General features: G+C 36.2%; 2 protein-coding genes and 2 non-coding genes across 4 annotated transcripts in view; 1 reads left to right on the plus strand and 3 right to left on the minus strand.

Annotated features, from left to right (window-relative positions):
• The window catches only part of LOC105200270 (muscle-specific protein 20), a 31,512-nt gene that overhangs the window by 9,445 nt on the left and 1,457 nt on the right, over positions 1 to 20,610 (minus strand). Inside the window, exon 2 of the mRNA XM_026136740.2 lies at positions 8,977 to 9,058. Coding sequence (XP_025992525.1) covers positions 8,977 to 9,058 — 82 coding nt within the window. The remainder of the gene's footprint in view (positions 1 to 8,976; positions 9,059 to 20,610) is intronic.
• On the minus strand, positions 8,216 to 8,350 carry LOC113004181. Its single transcript, XR_003268903.1, has one exon. It is a non-coding gene; the product is annotated as a U4 spliceosomal RNA (small nuclear RNA).
• Positions 9,681 to 9,821, minus strand: LOC113004180. The gene has a single exon (XR_003268902.1). It is a non-coding gene; the product is annotated as a U4 spliceosomal RNA (small nuclear RNA).
• Positions 13,258 to 18,563, plus strand: LOC105200269 (muscle-specific protein 20). The gene is made up of 4 exons (XM_011167744.3): positions 13,258 to 13,409; positions 16,721 to 16,920; positions 17,007 to 17,127; positions 17,477 to 18,563. Exons 1-4 carry the CDS (start codon positions 13,404 to 13,406, stop codon positions 17,654 to 17,656), a joined length of 507 nt encoding a protein of 168 aa, XP_011166046.1. The 5' UTR covers positions 13,258 to 13,403; the 3' UTR covers positions 17,657 to 18,563.

Raw genomic sequence — 20,610 nt, forward strand, 5'->3', positions numbered from 1 at the left:
GTCAATCCTATATTAAAATTAAGGCAATGCCATGCAATTATGAACACTACCGCGTGCCCATTATCATACGCCAATGCCTGCACAAGAATTTTAAAGCTTTCCCGAAGTATTCAAAAATTTTTGTGCTCAACCCCATGATCGAAAAACCGACTCTGAAGTGAGCTCACCACTCCCCAACCACTGACGACAATGCCGTCAATATTATAGATCACTGCTTACTTTTTTCGGCAGTCCACTGCCGAAATTTTGTACACCAATGCCGGCTGTGAATTTCCCCTCGGTGTTTATATATTTAACTTACCTACATATATATTTAACTTAAATACGTAAATACTTTAACTGAAGAATTCAATCAAGTTAAAAAATTTAGTCGAGTTAACAACTTTCTTTCTCAGTGTACTAAAAATAAAGATAAACGTTTTGTACAAAAGCAAGTAATTTTTTTTTTTTTATTCAGAGATTCTTTAAATAAATGTATCTTCTAGAACAATCTTCAATCGTCCTCGAGAATTACAGATCGAATTCAAGTAATCTCAAGGCACAAGGAGACGCGCAGAGTGTTTCAACGTATCAGCAGGGGCAATACATTTTTATCTATAGGAGGCGGGGCGAATTTCACGCTGTACGACACGTCCGCTTTTCCACGATATCCAGGCAGCATCCGGCCGGCGTCCTCTTCGACAAACAAATACGCGGCGGTGCGCGCGGCGGGCCGGCTGTCCCGCCGCGCCGGGGGATAAACAAGCGTGACATGCTGATAGGTTCCTGGTAGTGTCGAAACGCGGTGAGATGTCGTAAACCCGAGAAGATGACAGAAAATCGATAGCGAGTCGCCTTCGTGGGCCGCCCGTCGTCGCGACATCGACGCCGTCTTCGCCAGTTTTTCTTCCCGCGGACGGTCCGCGCGTGATGCTGGCCTGGTCGTTTTCAGACGCCGTGCGTCTTCCTGCTGTCTTCGGGAAAAAATCCCGGAACGCAACAAATATGTATCGGCGGATCGGGACTATTCCCGCGGGTGATACTATCCTGCTACGTTGACACGTCACGGTCGTCATGTTGGGAGGATTTGACGTGAAATCGATCGTGGCACGCCTCCGATGCGTCCCTCTCCCTGCGTTACCTCCCTCGCGACTCTGTTACGATTTTTTAATGCCGCCGATGAGGAATTAAAGTTTCCGGAATACGAATATCCGAAAGAGCTCTTGCATTAGGGAGACCACGCTGAATTACGGATAAGCTAATGGGGTGGTCGTCGATTTCTACAATGCGTAGTGTTAGGGTGGCGATGACTTCCAGATGTCGACGACGCTAGTCTGGTCATTATCGTCTGGTTCTTAGAATCTTGCTCTCTGCGCTTTAAATGCCCGACAATTACTTTAATTACTACTTAGTTCTTTGTCATGCTCAATTGTCGGCAATTGAGGAAAAAAAAATTAATACTTGCGAGAATCTAGTTTAATTTCTATCGTACATATATAGGTATATTCTCTATCTAATAATGATTCTATCTTTCGAATCTCTCTGTTGTGTTGCATTTAAATTGCATTTCGCGACGTTTCCTCGTTCGTGATTATATCGCAAATTAGATGGGCAAATTAGATGGGACAGTTTATTCCGGAAGGAAGAGTCGTCGGAGAGAAAAAGACGCGACGAGCGCGCTTGCGTCACCGTCGTATCGATTAAATGTCAGACTCATGTCATAAAGACGTCACAGGCACGGTTTTCACCAGGACAACATCCTGCGCTTGAATTTACGACCGCCAACGTGGCAACAGGTCTCGCGGGAACTCGACGCCGTTGTACGCAGAATCCGAGACACTCCCGCTCCGCTTTCCTCACGTTTCTCACGCTAATAAATCCCGGAGCAAGAATTCATCATTATTACAGTCTCCATCTTCCGTCCGTCTGTTTCTCATCCGTTCGGTTCATTTAAAATTTAAATTCGTTTCTCAACTGAACACTAAAACCTCAACTGCAACATCAATCATTTCTAGAGCGTTTTCTAAAGATTAGAGAAATGAATGAGCATATAAAAATCAAATAAAAAAGTATCAGTGAATATATAAAATAGATTTAACAAATATATAAATTATTCAAATTTTAAATAGGATATAATAATTACACGCCGAAACGTACAATTTTTTTCCAGCGACTAGAAATATTAATAAGCTGTAAACGCTGAGAGAAAAAAAAATGTAATTGCAATTATCGTAATTTAATTACAATTCATAGCCATTTTCAGTGTTAATTATCCCAAGCATATCTTGATATTTTACTATATTAATATTTAAAATTATGATAACTTATAATGAATTTTTTTCAGTTGATAGAATTATAATAAATATAAGATTATTATTACTACTATCCTAGCAGTAATAACTATAAAAAATAGACCCCGCTAGAAATAATTAGTCGAATAGACGTCGCTCGATCAGTGCCGTCAACGTCGATCGACATCAATTCGACCAACCATTCCTGGCTGGGGAGTTCTCAATCATGCGTGCAATTACAGTCACAAATACCAAACGCTTCTCTCGGTGAAGGGAATGAAAATAAATCAAAACGCTGGAGATGCTCGACCACCTAGTTTCGTTCTTCCTGCCACGTTACCGGTCGCGTTACTGTTTCACGTTAATCGTCACTGTATTACGTCGACACGAAAGAAGCCACCGCAGGTGGCAATGCACGTCCCCGTGGTCGCGTAATGCGTTCGCTTCCTCCTCCTCATCCTCCCCCAACGCGCGCGTGCGCCAGTATTACCTATAACTCGCGGCGAACCACCTGTTGATTGCGCGACGCTCGTAAATCTAGCTCGGGGCTGTAATCCTGGTAGGCTCGTCTCGGAATGACGTCATTGACGATCTCTTGACGGACAACTGACACTCGCGGCCCATCCTCGAGTGATCGGCCGACCCCCGTTGCTCGTCGCCCGGATTTCTTTCCGTATCGAAGGAGTCCTCCTTACACCCCTTCTCCTATCCCCCCAACCACGCGCCGGTGGTCCTCGCGACGCGCGCGAGAGGAGCTTACCAGGGTCCTCCGCGCGGAATGGAACAACGTATCCCATCCCCATAAATTCATCTACTGCTCACCGTTACTTCCCTAGTAGGCGCGAGCTTCCGTGACGTCACGCCGCGTCATATGACGAGAACGCACCTGATGATGATGCTCAATGATCGCGCAAAACCCGGAGCGCAATCACGCTCGGGGTCGAGGAGATGAATGGCGGAGACGAGAGGAAGCGGGAGGGCTGAAACGCAGCCGTAGGGTCGTAATTTAGCGAATCGACCCGTCGTCGGCGACGGGTGTTGGCGGGACACCCTATAAATCCCTCAAACGTCTGCTGGTGCCCTGGTGCACCCGAGCGACTTACGCCACCGTGACGGACGGATGACTGACGTTTCTTCTGTTTTGGAAGCGTCGCACGTATTATGCGCGCCGTTAAGCGGCATTCACATCGATACAAATCGCTCTGAGATTATTCCGGAACAGAGGGAAGGCAGCTGTTACGTTGAAGCGCTTTGTGCGCGAACGAGTTATCTCATTTCGGTTAGCAATTCCGAGCAAATCAAATTTCAACGGCGCCCCCGTGCTACCCAGTTACACGCGTAACTCAATTCTGCACGAAATCGTAGTGATATATGTAACTGCAAAGATATACCGATATATTATCAATGTAATTTTAAATTATATTGTAATTTTCTCTGTACGCGAAAGACGAGTCTTGTTTATATGAACAAAATTCTGCAAAATGAAATTCTACGTTCGTATGCCTCGGAAGAAGAGCGGATTGGTGATCAGAATTGTCGATCGTTTATTGTGAACGCCTTTCGAATGAAATACCGCCCGCAGACGCAGGTGGTAATTGCGCGCGAAAGAAGTAAGAGGGGTAAGAGGTGAAAGAAAGAGAGGTGACACATAAACTAGTAGCGCAAGGTACGACCATCCGGAGTGCCGTATGCGGCCCTGGTACACCAGCGTCCCTACGACGTAACATGATGTACAGATGACGGTAAATCAATACGCATCGTCGACTATCGGCTCTAACGTTCGAGAACGGTGACACGAGAAAAATAATATAATGTTTGTCGATGACATGGAGATCGGCGCGATCGGAAAACACGTGTTCACGAAATAAGCGCTGTCAACATGTGTGCAGTGACAAGTGAATTCTGAGCGTGTGTTTCACGATATGTTTGACGTAACTCAATCTGAAATAGAACGGAAAGCTTTGTTACGTGCAACGAATAATTTTGATAACGTGGAAACAGGAGCGCTTCCACCTGCACCCTAAAATTAATTTGATTAACGCAAATCCCTTTCTTCATCAACGTTTAATCATTCGCTTATTTTTAACTTTTGCACCTTTGCCGCTTGTATGAAAGAACATCGATGTTAAGATTGTATTATTTTACTCGCAATCGATATATATAAAAAAAAAAAACAATATTAAGTACAATAAATGTATAAATACAAAATATTAAAAAATTTTTTTCCTTTAATAAAATTTGCGACGTGTGAACTGCTGTTTAGCAAGGTTTGCGGACTGACTTTTTTTTTTATATAACTCAATTCTTGCGAGGATACCCAGTTTTACCCGCGATCAACACATAAAAAAAATATATTAAATACAATAAATGTAGAAATGCAAAACGCTTTAAAATTACTGTTCTTTAATAAAATTCGTGACGTGAACTGCTATTTAGCAAAGTTTGCGAACTGGCTGCTTTTGAATATAACTTGATTCTTCTGGGGATACGAATCGATTATTAATATTCAAGACAAGTCGCAACGAAGTCGTTAATATGATATTTCACGATCGAGACCCATCAGACAAGGATCGTGCCAAGCATGCCTTGCGAGCTTCCGGGAGCAGGCTACTATCCGTATTTGGAAGTCCCGTGGGATACCTTGAAATTCCCATCAAACTCCCGCTGCGCGTGCATCAGGATTCCAGTGTCTAGGGCAGGTCAGGAACGCCCGGAGCGCGGCAGGAGGGGCGTGATTGCACTGTGACCGTTTAAGTTCAATTTTAAACGAGTCAATAACATCAAAAGCTTCGACTATCCGGCTCGCATCCTCGCGTAGAGCTCTACGTAACGTATATATCGTCCATTGTGATCCGGATCATCCCTAGACACGTTTCGTCGAAGATGGGGGTCCAATGAATACTGAATACACGTTCTTAAATCACCAGAGAGAGAGAGAGAGAGAGAGAGCGGAGAAAAGAAAGGGACATGTTACTTCTTCAGCGGTGAATGGAAATGATATTTAAGGATATTAGATATATAATAATAACATCAATCGTCGTTTTATATCTTCGTGCCCGATAAATAAGACTTTATCTCTTAATTTGTGGTATTATTATCGTTTTCTCTTCTGTTAATTCATATTGAAATAAATTACGATTATTGTACGAGGCAACTTATTGGACAAGTAGACTTATAAATAATATCTAATACAAAAATAAAAGAAAGAGATAAATACAAATAACAAGATCAACGTCGTTACTGCTTGAGAAATATATGTAAATTGATAAGATTTGATGAGGAGCTTGTTTACTCTCTAAATCTGAATCAATAAAATCTTATTGATTTACTGAATGCTATATTTATAACTGTGATCATCAGTAATTGTTCGCTATCCTTCAATGATTCTGCTTAAGAGGGAGGTGGTACTCTCACTGATCAGAATATTCGAATGTATCACTGAAAGACAGTGCATATATCGCTGATTGATATAGTTATAAGTATATACCCTGAAATCAGGCTGTTCACTGTCTTTCACTGTGAGTAACACGCTGATTCCGATTTAGAGAGTAGAAAAGGAAAGTTAATCGAGTGTTAATCGTGAAAATAAAAAATTTTCTCTATCGCGAACGGCGCCAATCTGATAACCGGATTGAACTTTTTTTTTTTACGAACATTCAATTCCGCGACAGGTTTCCGACAGGTACGCTCAAGGTTCGCGAACACCAGGCTGCCACTCGTTCAAGAGAGCTTTCTTGTGGGGCCGAGGAGACCCCCACTTAGATAGCCGTAGGTACCGAAGGTTCCTAGTGGGGATTAATCATGTGCCCGAGTGGGGGTGGTTTCGTCGTTTGGCCACCTCCACCGCGTCCTCAGCACAACCAGGATGACAGTCGTAGGTGGAGGCTCGTTAAATCTAAACACTCGACATAATCAGCATTATCGGGTGCATCTCAAGTTCCTGCCTATGCGGTCCAGGCCCCAAGGTCCTGGCAAACGCGGCGAAAACGAGATCCGCATTTGCGGAGACCGGTCGAGGAACATCCGCGATGAGTTCTCACGGTAGTTCAGAAAGCAGGGAGAAACTCGTCAAGCTCCGTTTAAAATTTATTGATCTTATCTTATTGATCTCACGGAAAATAACTTTTTTCGATTCGCGTTTATTTAATTCCATTGGCAACGTAATATTAAGTTAATTATATATGATACATATACATACAATGACTCTTCGGTAATGCTTAATTTTAATGAAGAGAGAAAATGATTATTGTAACTCTGTTACAGAAACACGAATTTTCCTACAAAGTGATATTTTTAGTATACGTATATGATAAAAATGTGAAAAAAAAAATAAATAAAATTTTGTATTGTTTATATACTCATAAAATAGCCGATTACTTAAGAAACGAACTTTTTTAAGCAAACGACAGAATAAAGAGCTTTCTCATATCTCTCTCTCTCTTTTTCTCATGACAATTTTATTTTACTAATTACGTTTCGAGAATAACATTGCATGCGGGAATTGTTATTTATAGCCATCGGCGTCACGAAGGACGATGTATTATCGATGTCGCACAAGATTTTATCATATACGTTTTCGATCCGCTCATCAAACTGCGCCCATCTCAAGTGGAGTACTTATAAATAAGAGAAACTAGTGGAAAGAGTAAACGGAAGCGCGCAAACGTACGTGAAGTAATGTCGATTGCGTCGACGCCTGGCGTGTTTGTCGCAACAGGGGTGTATGTCGAATCGAGGGTTGTCCGCCGGGGCATGCTCGATAGGGTGGCTCGCAATGACGTAACAAAGCGCGCGTTTTGCCAGGCGAGTATAACGCGACAGGAGGGTGGAACTACCCCTCCGGGTGGGTTCGGGTGGAGTTTAGTAATCTCGAAAAAATCGTTGATACGATTTCGACGTAGGCCGCTAATTGCGCTCAGCTTTTATTCAATCGCATACAGGCTCGTTGCAGCCGCGCAATCCGTTCAAACGAGTCTTGCACGTTATTAATAAGACGGAAAATCGCAATTGTCGCGAAGTATAAACATTTTTTTCTTTGTACGCGAATAAAAATCAATAAAATACAATTGATTTTTACGTATACGTTTAGAAGTTTACCTCCGCTCCTTTAAACGGCTCTGATCATTTTATTTACGACAGTGATACATAACGTGCGAGCAGTTGGAACGTTCATACATTACGGCACGTGGTGCCGCAGACGTTTGAGATCAATATCCGTTCTGCATCGCATTCCGCACCTCGTCGCCGCCGTTGCATTTTCGATTACATGGCGGGTGTATGTACTATACGGGGGAACTGACCTCGCGACGAAGCTTAACCTTTGCGACGTCACGCGACCTGACATTTGTATCCGGCAATTATGTGATTCTAGTTAGATAACGGCATGCGCTTCCACCCCTTTGACTGAGCGTCGCCCCGATGGGGATGAAAACGTCGAAACGCTTTCGGATTCACATCAGCTCCATGGAACAGGAGTTCATATGCGTTGGTAGAGCCATTAAATGGCCCTTATGTAAGAAAGTCGACTTCATACATTTTCAATGAAAAAAGGCGCGCTGGAATAACATTTAAAGAAATTACTTCCCATAAGGGCGGTACTTTTTGTTCCGAAAAAAGTAACAAATGATTGATTATTCAATGGCTTGTTTCTTCATATAAATATAATTGTAAAATTATACTATGTCAGAGTCATACACTAAGAAAATTATTTATTAAAATAAAAAAAATATTTTACTCGATTAAAAAATAATGATTCTATTATAATTAGTACTTTAAGTACGAGAAATAAATCTTTGCCACACATCTATCTATCTATTTGTCGACAATGCCGCGTACTACTCGTTCATTACAAAGTGTTTGTTTGAATAAAAGAACTTTTTATTTAAAACAAAAAATTTATTTAATGTGTTAGATGTATTTTTTATATTTGAATTAGACTTAGCAGTTTTCGTAGAAACTTTCAAAAATTGGCCGTAACTAATGATATTTCACATCGTTATGGCGGAATATTGGTAAAAATTTTCAACTAGCAATAATCGTACCTCAGTAGAACTTTATTAGTTACGCCATTGTGTAAAGCTGACAACAAGCTCTATCAGACACGTATTCATAATATAGGTAGAGTAGAGTAGAGTTTCTAACACAGAGAAAGTCATATGTGTGTGTCGTGCGCCATATAGCGACTGTTTGTGTTAAAACAAAAATATAATCTTTCTTTGTAAATAAATAATTTGTACATATTTGCAAAACAATTTATTCAAATTTTGCTTATTTCGTAAACAAATTTTTAACATTTTTTACATATCTAAAAAAAGAAATCCATTTTCTTCTTTTAAAAATATTGTTTATCTCTTTTTATTTGATTTCAAATAAAAAATTTCAAATAAAAAACAAAACATTTTATATATTAAAAAAAATATTACTTCGAATGTATAAATATTTTCTTAAATGTAACAAATATTTCCTTTAAGAAAAACGCATTCAAAGAAATATATTTTTTATTTTAACAAATAATTTTCTTAGTATAATAAATCTTAAGAATCATTATCGTTATTTTGTGAAATATGAGTAATACTTCACTACAGAAGTCATTTGGTTCTTAAAAATGTATAAATACTTTTGCATGTATAAATACGTGCATATCAGAAAAGCATTTATCTAAACTAAGACAAAACATTATATTAATAAAATTATTTTAAAAACTCACCCGGTGGAAATCTTCGACCAAGTACAGTCTCCATCCATTGCTGGGCTTCAGCTTCTTGGCTTGCTTCACGCTTGCCAGCAACCTGCAAGAAATTTACAATTAGAACAGGAAGTTGCGATCTAGTAAAAAAGAAAACAAACATGTTGAAAGCTATTCTCTAATATCGGTTAAAAAATGATACATACCACCCAATGTCTTTTAAATTTAAAAGAATTTATCTAGAAAAACAATTATAAGATAATATTCCGATATTTTATTATCTTAGGAATGTTTTTCTAGATAAATTCTTCTCTAAATATTACGATAAAATTATAATCAAATTTATTATTGATTAGTTAATATTAATCTATTATTAAATTATTTAATAATTTCATTATTAATTATTTAATATTAATTTAGCATTATAACACGTTACAACTATGTTGTATATTATCTTTAAACATTAAATATTATTTATTAAGATATGATATGAGACAATAATGGAAATTGTATATATTTTATTTTATGTGACAAATATCTAAAAAAATAGATAACATATGTACATATTTAAAAGAAGTATGACTAGATAACGAATGAATGTGTCGAAAAATCTTTACAAACTAGAAACACTTTTTCATCTTTTCTTATTTACTTGAAAAGAAATAAGTAGACGAAGATTCTTATTTTAAGATGTAGTTTTTTTATGTTTGAATTAGACTTATCAGTTTCCGCAGAAACTTTCAAAAATTGCCGTAGCCGATGGTATTTCACATCGTCATGGCGGGGTATTGGTAAAAGTTTTCAACTAGCAATAATCGCACCTCAGTAGAACTTCATTGGTTACGATATCGCCACTGCGCAAAGCTGACGAAAGCTTCTGCCAGCCTCGTATTCATAGTGTAGGTAGAGTAATTCTAACACGGAGAAAGTTATACGTGTCATGCGCCACATAGCGACTGTTTTTCGAACTAAAGGACTGGTGAGTAAAATGAGCAGCGGACGGCGCACCACGGCGCACTGAACTTGCCCACGTCCGTTCTGTGCATATAAAATTTCATTGTTAACGGATAATTTAAATGTCAGACTAGCCGGGTATTTGCAAGAAAATATATCCGAACAGGATCGCATGACGGCAGGAGGTTACGCGGCCGAGGCGCGCGCGTATTCGAACGGCGCGATGCCGCCTGAGGTTCGATATTGTTGTATCTTTCGTCATGGTGTGCTCTCTTTCTCTCTCTCTCTCTCTCTCTTTACCTCTTTAGCATCACGTTATTGTGAGATATTTTTATAAATATAATTTCTTTATTGTCTTATGCAGAGATTTGTTTAATATTTTACAGGATACTAATAAGGATAATAAGGAAAAGTCTTGTACTCGGAAATTAAAAAATTATAAAACTTTATATACAGGAGATATCTTGACAGGTATAATAAACAATTTTTTTACTGTTTGAATTCATCTTGAAAGACTAAAATTAATCTCTGAAGATTAGCTTACTTTTTATTTTTATTTACCAATAAAAAGAAATAGAATAAAATTCTAGATGGAATATTTATTTTAATAAGATTTATTGATCAGAAAATTTATCAGTTGTTTAAAAAATTATGCAAAACATAAACAAAGCATCAATTGTTTAAAATAATTTTTGAAACAATTGATAAGTTTCCTAATAGATAAATCTCTCTCTTAATAAAAGAGAAATAAATTTTCTCATTAAAATTTTATTCTTCTTTCATTGGTGAATAATAAAATAAAAATGAAAAATGGGTTAATCTTAAAAAAATTATTTTACTATATGTTTAGATATATTCTATATACTGTCAAAGTTTCATAATTTTTCGAATATCCGAGTTGAGCCTTTCCTTGTAAGTTAAATCAAAATTGTAATAATATGAATAATAGATACTAATAAAATTATGCTTTTAAATTCTCAAACTTTTTGCAATTTTAATAATTTTAACGCTTGTAAAGTATTAAAACTTATTGAATTAATAAATAATTAATTAAGAGTTTAACGCTGACAGTTATTTGCACTTTTGAGTTATCGCGAATTTTAATAAACTTTGATTTAAAAACACTTTGAATAAATACACATTGCACGAACGAAGTATAAATCTAATGCGCCGCTTCAATAATCGCGGAATGATTTAATGATAAAAAATTTTAATAACAAATCAAACTTATAAGCATAATTATAAAATCGCATAGTCGCTCGCGTAAATTAAAAATTACAATAATAAATTGAATCGATAAATGTTGATTGATTTAATAATAATCCGTGATAAAAGTAAAAAATAATTCTACTTATATCTAGTTTTTCTATCGTTTTGTACATTTATTATCGCGTCAATGTCCAAGGATATTTAAGATGTCCCAACGAAACGGGTCATTTGTACTGAAAGGATTATCGGCGACTTGCCATTTGTTATTGCGTTTCGTTACGTAACGTTTTCGTATATACGGATGCAGATCAGTTGCTCCAGACGTCTACGCAGATCCGTTACGATAAACTTGGAAACAGCGACGATTGACGAAATCTAAACTCGGCGGTGGCATCACCCCTTCGAAGTGGCCGGAGTCCAGAAATTACGACGTTTATGTATCGGCGTTTCCGTCTGGCGAATGTCCCATGTATCTTAAAGGCGCGCGGCAAATTGCACCCACTTGTTCGAATTATTCCGCTTCACTGAAATATTCTATAATGGAGAATTCGTCAGAAGTCGCAAGCGACATTTCGTAACGCGCATCTCCGGATTTAATTCCCGTTGTTACTCGCTATTTAAATGGAGCAAACTGATTGAAGAAAATTAAATAAGCGTTCTATTATATTTTATCTATTTCAACATTAAACGACGAAATGTCGCGAATGTCCGCGAAGAAACGTGTTGCTTTTTTAAGTGATGCTCAAATCTTTCTGAAAATACATCTTTCGTTCTGTCGCACTTTATACATATGTGATGTCAAGAACAAGCTTCACTGTAAATGTGCAACTTAGATCGGGGACGATAATACAATTCGAATGGATCGTTGAATTGATCCTTTATACGTGTTAAACTGTTTATCAATTAAGTCTCAAACGCTACAGTCGAATATTTAACATTCACAGGCGTTCATAGAACGCACCGCGTATGTACACTAAAAATAGAGCACAACATCAGATGCCACGCAGCTGTCAGTCACAAAATTTTCTCACTGATTTTTCAAATCATGAAATTTAAAAGTAGCCTCCTAAACAAAAGAAAGAGATACACATATTACTTTCTAAATTATTTTATGCACTAAATAAATTTACTCATACTTCAAGTGCATTTTTGTGTTTAATTTGTTGACTTATTTATATTTTTAATTTAACATATTGCGATACAAAGTAAAGCTGTAATTAATTCACGGAGACAACCAGGGTTGGGTATAAGTTAATATATTTTTAATTTATTTTAATTTATTTTTTTAACCACATTACAATAAGTTTAAAATTAATGACTTACAAAATTAATTTAATTACATTAAAAATTACATGAACGAGAAACTAATTTAATTAAAAGTTGCGTTAAGATTAAATTAATGTAAATTAAATTTGAAAAGTATTCATATTAAATTAAAAAGAAATATTATTTTTTATGTAAGAACTTTTTTATTTTTTTTTTTTTACAAAGACACATAGATAAATTTTTAACTTGGAACAAGAGTTAATATATTAAAGTTAATATATTAGAGTTTCAAAAATAATTAATTAATGTTAAGAATTAAATCATTTTAAATTAGTTAAGTTAAATAAAAAGTTATAACTTTTAACTTTTCAACTTATTACTACTTCAACTAATTACTACTACATTCTAAGGACAATAAATGACGATTGTCAAATTATAATAAATGACATATTTACATGCATCTAATACATGAAAAAGGGAAAGAAAAATTTATATATTTCTCTGCGAGTATTTTGATAAATTTACTGTTTCAAATCGTAAACGAAATTTTTATCATCTCGTAGATACAAATAAAATAATTTAATCCGTAACATTTTAACATTTTATATCTTCTTTATATTCTTTGAAATTTTTGTTCGACATTATTTTGTTTTCGTCACACTTTTGTAGCATCTGTTATAAAATATACGATATAAAATACGATGCGTCTGTGCGATTCCAAGATGACTTTCCCGGCGGATCTGCCTAAACGCGAATCGTAATTTAATTTAGGGTCACGCCGCGTCCTGTAAATAGGGCCGCGATGTCAAGATCTGGTTACGAGCGGGGGTGTGGGAATACCCACCAGAAAACCGGGCAACAAGCCAAAAACACTTAAATATTAGCGGAGGGGATGACGCCATATAGCGTCGCGACGCGCGCCGTCCGATTTAGTTTCTACTCGACATCATCGAAGTTTCAAAGTCACACGCAATCCGGAAAGGTCGTCGTCGTCGTTGAGGAAACAACGCAGCAACAGAATGCCGGTATGTTTTCTTCCGAGCTAGTGAGACGCTACCCCTTTCTTACGATCCAGTGACAAATTAATCGCGATCCAATTCTCGCGTGTGATATCTCCAATAAGAAAAAATCCATGCGTTTTAACGTTTGTATAACGTTTGTTTTCTTTTTTATACAAATAAAATATAATTAATATGTGATTTGACGAAGTATGAAAATCGCGATAGAGCTTTTATGTTTTTTATAAAAAAAAAAAATTAATTAACGTAACATTCTGTAACGTCTGCAGAAAGAATGATCTACAAATATATCTTGTAATGGACATGATAAATTATAAGAATCAAAATTTTTGCTGTTTAGTTATAGCAGTTCGATGCTATCGATCATTCGAAAGCTTTTAACATACGACTCGTACGACTATTTATAGCTACGATTCAATCCATCACTTCTGATACATCGTTTTACGTCAGTGTTCTTCCTTGATGTATGTCTTTCTCCTCTACATCCGGTGTATTTATATCCTAACATAAATAACGTTATGCAACGCAGACTTTCCGCCGTTATCCTATGAAGCTATGGAATCAAAATAGTTTTAGAGAATTATCGGCGGGTAGCTAAAACGATGAGTTTCAGTTTACTGGGTGTGGTCTTGTCAGATGATGGTTTTGCTGCAGAGAAACTCAGTAACTATCTCTGCCTCTCTCACACCAAAAAGAAAAATTGCAATGTTAATCTCTTGTAATTCTAAGTTGTCGTTAAAAATAAAATCAACTTACGAGATTAATATTATTAATTATCTGACAATCTGTGTGCTTCATCCAAAACATTAAAAAATGCTGTTGAATGCATTTACGATTTAAAATAGTAAATTTATCAAAATACCCGCAGAAAAGTACATAATTTTTCATTCTTTTTTTTCATTTATTAGATGCACGCTGAGAAAAAAATATCTTACAACGAAACAATTTCAGGATTGATTTTTTAATCTAAGGAAACAATTTAATTAAATTTAATAAGATTATTAATTTATTTGTAAAATCATTATGTAAAAAATGCAAAATTATACACTTAAGGTATAACATGTCTATTTATTTCAAAGTAAATATTTTTACTTGGACAGAACAAACAAATGCTTGCATAAAAATATTTGTAGTTTTAAGAAAATGTTTTTTTTTTATTCAAAACAAATTTTCTCTCATTGTAAATATCTATCGTTTATTCGTCAATACATTCATTGTCTTCGTTTTCGTATTGACTACAGCCTTGTTTCGTATCGCAATTTATTGTACAAGTGGCTGTGGATTTATGGAATCCTGCGTGCACTGAATTCCTGGATGTCGTACGCTACGTCACGCTCGATCGTAATATCCAATTCATGCGCGGAGGCGACACGCCGTGTGATGCGCCTCCGGCACAGGTGCGCGACTTGATTTGCCGCCAGCCAATTCGCTGGAGATGCGAGTCGTATACGCGGGGCCCATCCAATTTAACTTTAAATTTAGTGAGCGGCCGCGGCGTCGCGCGTCACGTTCGCGAAACGTCCTCGGAAACGGCGAGGCCGCACTCTCGTACGAACGGAAGCCGCTCCCCTTGAAAATGGATCCTAAAATACCACCCCGACTGTGGATGCGACGAGGAACACGTTGCCTCGACCGTCGGTCTGACACTTTGCAGATAAGAGGAAATTCTAAGTCGACGTACTTTCACGGCGGCGTAACGAATTCGAAGATATTACGGCTGACATCAACGCGATGAAAATAATAATATTGTTGCAAATAGTTTCGACATTCCAGTAATTAAGTTAAACATTCGATATAAATTTTTCAAATGGTTCGACAGAATTGTTTTTTCCATGTACAGATCTCATTTCATAATTCAAATCTATATAGCTTTGTCATTTTTTTTCAAAATTATCACTTTACTATCGTGCTAACGCACGTTTACCTCATTATCGGGAACGAATCGTATATAACGTGCTATGCGAATCACGCACGTTCAATTAGGACCAAATGTCGCCTTTATTACATTCGCAGGTATGCATCTTGGCTGAATTCCGCGATGATATAGATACCGAGATAGTTACGGCCGTGCTGCTCTCAGAACTGCGATTGCGATGTTATTGCAAAATTGCACAAGTTCATTGTATATCGGTGATGTCCAAACAACGCCGTCGCCTCCCAAAATATCGCACGGTCGAGCGAGTCGCGAACCGCGAAACAATCACGGCGGCTTCGAATTCGCGGCTTTTCAGGGTTGCCATTTAATTTTGCTAGAAATACTGATTTATAGCTTCGACCGAGGGATGCCAGAGTCCGTTTTGCGTCAGACAGCTGTTCCTATCATAAATCGTCCCGTGTGAACGTCTAAGAAATTCTGAACGCGCGAGAGCCATTAAGATGCCCGTTATCCGTTTCTCACGAAACATTTACCGTGAAATTGTTGTGAAATTTATGCATCCGATTAAAGTGCAACTAATTACAGATTTACGTAAACGGCTATATGTCACCATTATCTTCTACGCAGTTTTCAAATACACGAGTACTATTATTCCTGTGAAAATAACATATAATACGTTTTTCTTTAACCCTTAAACACACCGATCCCATAGAATACGTAAACACATTTTCGGATCTGGGAGACTTTTTCAACTTTGAGAAGTTATAACACTAATTCTAATCAACATTTTTCAACAATCTTTTTTTTCATATGAAAGTTCAGAATCTCAGAAATTTGACTGCATAATCGATATTGCCGAAAAATGACTTATTGTTTAGTTGTGAGAAAGAAAAACCATTAAGCAAAAATTAGAAATTGTTCAAAAATCCACTTTTCCTTTAAAAAATCATTATCAATAAAAAAACTGTTAAGGACTTTCAAGTACGGCATTTTAAACGACATATGAGGTCTTTCAGATCCACTTATGTATTTAAGGGTTTACTCAAAGACTTTCTTTAGCATTGAACTGTTCGAAGGGCAATTCGCTGTGCGATTCAAGAACACGATTTTTTCTAAGTTCGTTCGAATCTACGAAACATATGTTCGACGATTTAACACCGCTTTGCCAGTTTTCGTAAAAGCCAAGACATCACTCGCCATATTTTATTTTCGATGTTGGACTTTACGCGAGTAATCCTACACCGCCACTCACCGCGATCTATTTCTGATACAGCCATTTTTAAGACATCCAGAAAACGCTTACGATGCTCACGTGCACGCGGTCTGCGTGGGAATGCATTCTAAAGAAAATTGTTACAATGAGAGAAAAGACGACGTTAAAAATGATCGCGCCTGTGTGAGAAAGCCAATTTATATCTACACTTAAATTGCGTTAAATTAGGCCCGCAACAAGGAACAGGAAGCCGAGGTCCTCGCCTGGATCGAAGCCGTGGTGGGCGAGAAACTTCCACCAGGAAATTACGAGGACATTTTGAGAGACGGTGTAATCCTTTGTAATCTAATCAACAAACTTGCGCCCGGTTCGGTCAAGAAAATTCAATCTAAGGGCACCAATTTCCAGCTTATGGAAAACATTCAAAGGTGAAGCGAAAGCGAATTATTTTCTCTCATCTCACTTTACACAACGATTTTTATATAGATCTATATTATATTACTGCTGTCAATAGATTCCAGGCGGCGATCAAAAACTACGGTGTCCCGCAAGAAGAAATTTTCCAGACTGCGGATCTCTTTGAGAGGCGTAATATCCCGCAAGTCACCCTCTGCCTGTATGCCCTAGGCAGATTGGTGAGTTTACGACAATAATGCGACTGATCAATGATTTATAAAATCATAATTAGAGATTACGATCAGACATTTTGTTCCCAATGATAAGGAAAGAACTTTTTTGATGGAGCAGATTGGATCTAAATTTTTAGAAAATATTATTGCCGTTTTTAAAATTTATAATACTAGAGGATACTTTTCTCTGAAATACAAAAAATAATAGTCTTTATGTACAAGGAAAAAAATTGAAAACTTCCAAAACTTTGACAGATACAAGTCAGTACAGCATAGGCGCATATATTTGCCACATTTGCTACAGCTTTGATCGTTAAGTACTTGTGAAGTTTAATTGGGGTAAATGTTTCTGTAGACGCAGAAACATGGCTGGACCGGGCCAAGTTTAGGGCCGAAAATGGCGGAGGAGAACAAGAGAAGCTTCAGCGAAGATCAGCTTCGTGCTAGCGAGGGTCACCTGGGTCTTCAGATGGGATACAATAAGGGTGCCAGCCAGGCTGGTCACGGTGGCTTTGGAAATACTCGACATATGTAAATTTTTTTTTATAGAAATTAATTAACACACAACTGTATCATATACGTCTACAATAACTGGTTAAACTATCAAACACGGAGTGTATGATACAATAAAAACGTTGAAGTAAGCCGCATTTTTTAACCACGCGTAATGTGTATGTGAGAGAATAAAAATGTCTCTTTTCAAGTATTTTTCAAATTCACTAGTTTCTAAAAAAAAAATCTCAAATAACGTCTATTCATTTTTTTCTTGGTAAAATTATTATTGACATAAATAAGAATAATTTATGTTGTATACACTTTTCTCTTTTATAAGAGTAATCTTTCCTTCCACTTCGTCACAAATTTGCATCTCTGTAGTATTTATTAATATTATTATACATTATTATATTTATTTTATTATTTTTTTCTTTAAATATTAATGTTCAACAGTTAATTTTTAATTATTTCATTCTTTTTTTTTCTACAAATATGAATAAAGTAGAAATATTAGTTATTAACCTTCTATCTAGTCACGAAAGAATATATATTTTTTATATGAATTCATAACAGTTGTAGTTTGCATGTAAATGTAAGTACGAACTCTTTTTGTCATTTATGATATCGTAATGATGCGATTTATATTTAAAAAGTATACTTTTCTCTACATATACACACAATACATTATCATCTATACGAACAACTTTTATGCAATTACACTTTTTATATTAAATACACATGAGCAATTTTATATAATACATGCGCGTTCGTTGTCGATTTAAAAATAAAATTACGTACAATGTGTGTTAAATAAAATTGAACTGAAAACTGAAACATGTATAGTTCACATACAAAATAAAATGTACACATATGCACGCAAACTACATGATGTATACGTACACATGACACATACACACAACATTAATGACATTGTACCAATAGACAAGAGATCCAATGTATAAATTTAGAATATTTAGAAATAACTTTCAAATTTTACAATATGATAACCCTTCCTATTTTACGTTAGTTGATTTAAAATTATATTATAAATCCGTATCTATTATGTAAATTAAGTAATTGTTTTATATATCTCTTATACTTTTTCTCCGATAAGTTGATAAAAATTAAATAAGCAAGACTTTAAAAATTTGTACCGTTACTTAACTGTATAATTTATATGTATGAAATATATCAATAAATGAATGGATATATCTTTCAAAAGTCATGTTAATGATTATTGTAATTTTTATACTGTCATTTTCTAGGTAATTCTAATTAATTCGTGCAGAGAGAGAGAAAGAGAGTTTATCAATTTACCATAAAAATAAAATTTATCTGTTCTAAAATGCATTACGGAACAGTAGAAATGAAATTTAGCTGCTCTAAAGTGCATTATGGAAACGTGGAGGCTATAAATAAGTTTTTGAAATTTATGCTAATGGTGCGAGCGATTAAGGCAAATAAATGTAACGAGGAAACTGTCTTGGAAATACCAACATTGCAATTTGGGACTAAGCCAATTTCGTGCAATATTCACGACAATCCTTTCGCTCATACGTTGGTAACTCTACGATATTATTATATAAAGTTTATTGTAAAACACAATTTCAAACTGATATCGTCATCGATAAAAGTTGCAACGCAAATACATTAAGTCACAAATAAAAAGTACCCTCGATACGAAGAGTTTCGAATTTATATTAGCCGACGTATCTCAAGTCTCTTATGCACATTTTTATTTTACGACAAAAATGTCAATTACCAGAGAGAAATATATTAGTTGGGCAGCGTGTGTCGAACGAACGGAGGATTTTCTTGCGTCACGATGCGATTTATCTCTTCCATCGCGCCGTCATGCTTATCTTCGCACCCACGTAGATGTAAAAATATCCACCACTGTTTGTAAATAAATCGGAAACTCGCGACCACGTCATCCGCGACACGCTTTTCTGGGTTTTTCGTTGCTCTAATAAGTGCGCGAGCGCCAACGCGCGCGTTTCTGGCGCGGTAAAATTTAATTCCTATAACTTTTGCTTTCCTTGGCAAATCCGAGTGCCTTTCGGTTTATTTCTGGATCGCCGTGATACACATGGCGACCGTTGCTGGACCCGGGTCATGGAATATCACTTGATTGCGAAACAAAGTCGTCTTACCGCGAGAAAAGAGTTCTTACGTGTCTTTCGGTTCCTCATTATCGATTGTTAACACTTAAAAAAACATTTTGCTGACGTAGATGGATTTCTAGGTGTCGCAACAAAAATTTACCGTTATTTTTCGTACTTGCTAAAATACTGTTTATTATACATAGAGTTTATAGCAGCAACATGTTATGAATAGATTCTAGAATATTTAGGTCTCGTATCAATTATACAGTCAAATTTTTATACAAGTATACCTAATTGGCCTGAACATGAATAGACAGGAGAAAAATTTTCTTTCTAAATTTTACAAACAGTTTAGATATAAAATCTGTTCATTTATATTTATTAAGTATTAAACATACGTGATATTTGCTAATCATTTATTTATTTTATTGTCAGCTAATTTTTCTCTATCAAAAAAGTGTGATTGTACTTGTAAGACTATTTTTTTGAGTAATTGTTTATTATATGCTATTATTATTATTAATACGCTTTTACTATATTATTATTATTATCATTATTATTATTACTAATTACTGATCTATTAAAACAATTTGCATTAGTATTGCATAAAGATTTATTTACTCTTGAAATTTAATATCTGAAGATGGTTATTTGCGTATATTTTAATTTTCTTGTGTTCGACATTTTTGTCAAGGATCTTTTGCTTGCTTAAGGGTAGCATAAACGTTGATAAATTTTGGTTGGTGATTCATAACGTTAAAAGCGTTTCCTGAATTAGGATCGCCTTGATGCGCGGATCGGCGAAAGTCTCTCAGATTGACGTACTGTGAGTCAGAGCTTTGAAATAGAAAAGTCATCGTTGCTTTAAATTTTCAGCAGCTGTTAAATA

This window comes from Solenopsis invicta, chromosome 11, assembly GCF_016802725.1.
Source record: "Solenopsis invicta isolate M01_SB chromosome 11, UNIL_Sinv_3.0, whole genome shotgun sequence".
NCBI lineage: Eukaryota > Metazoa > Arthropoda > Insecta > Hymenoptera > Formicidae > Solenopsis > Solenopsis invicta.

What these genes read in the sequence shown, in the direction of transcription:
- LOC105200269 (XM_011167744.3), top strand. An exon ending in CTTATGGAAAACATTCAAAG is followed by an intron (nt 16,921 to 17,006) that starts GTGAAGCGAAAG and finishes TGCTGTCAATAG; the next exon opens with ATTCCAGGCGGCGATCAAAA. An exon ending in TGTATGCCCTAGGCAGATTG is followed by an intron (nt 17,128 to 17,476) that starts GTGAGTTTACGA and finishes ATGTTTCTGTAG; the next exon opens with ACGCAGAAACATGGCTGGAC.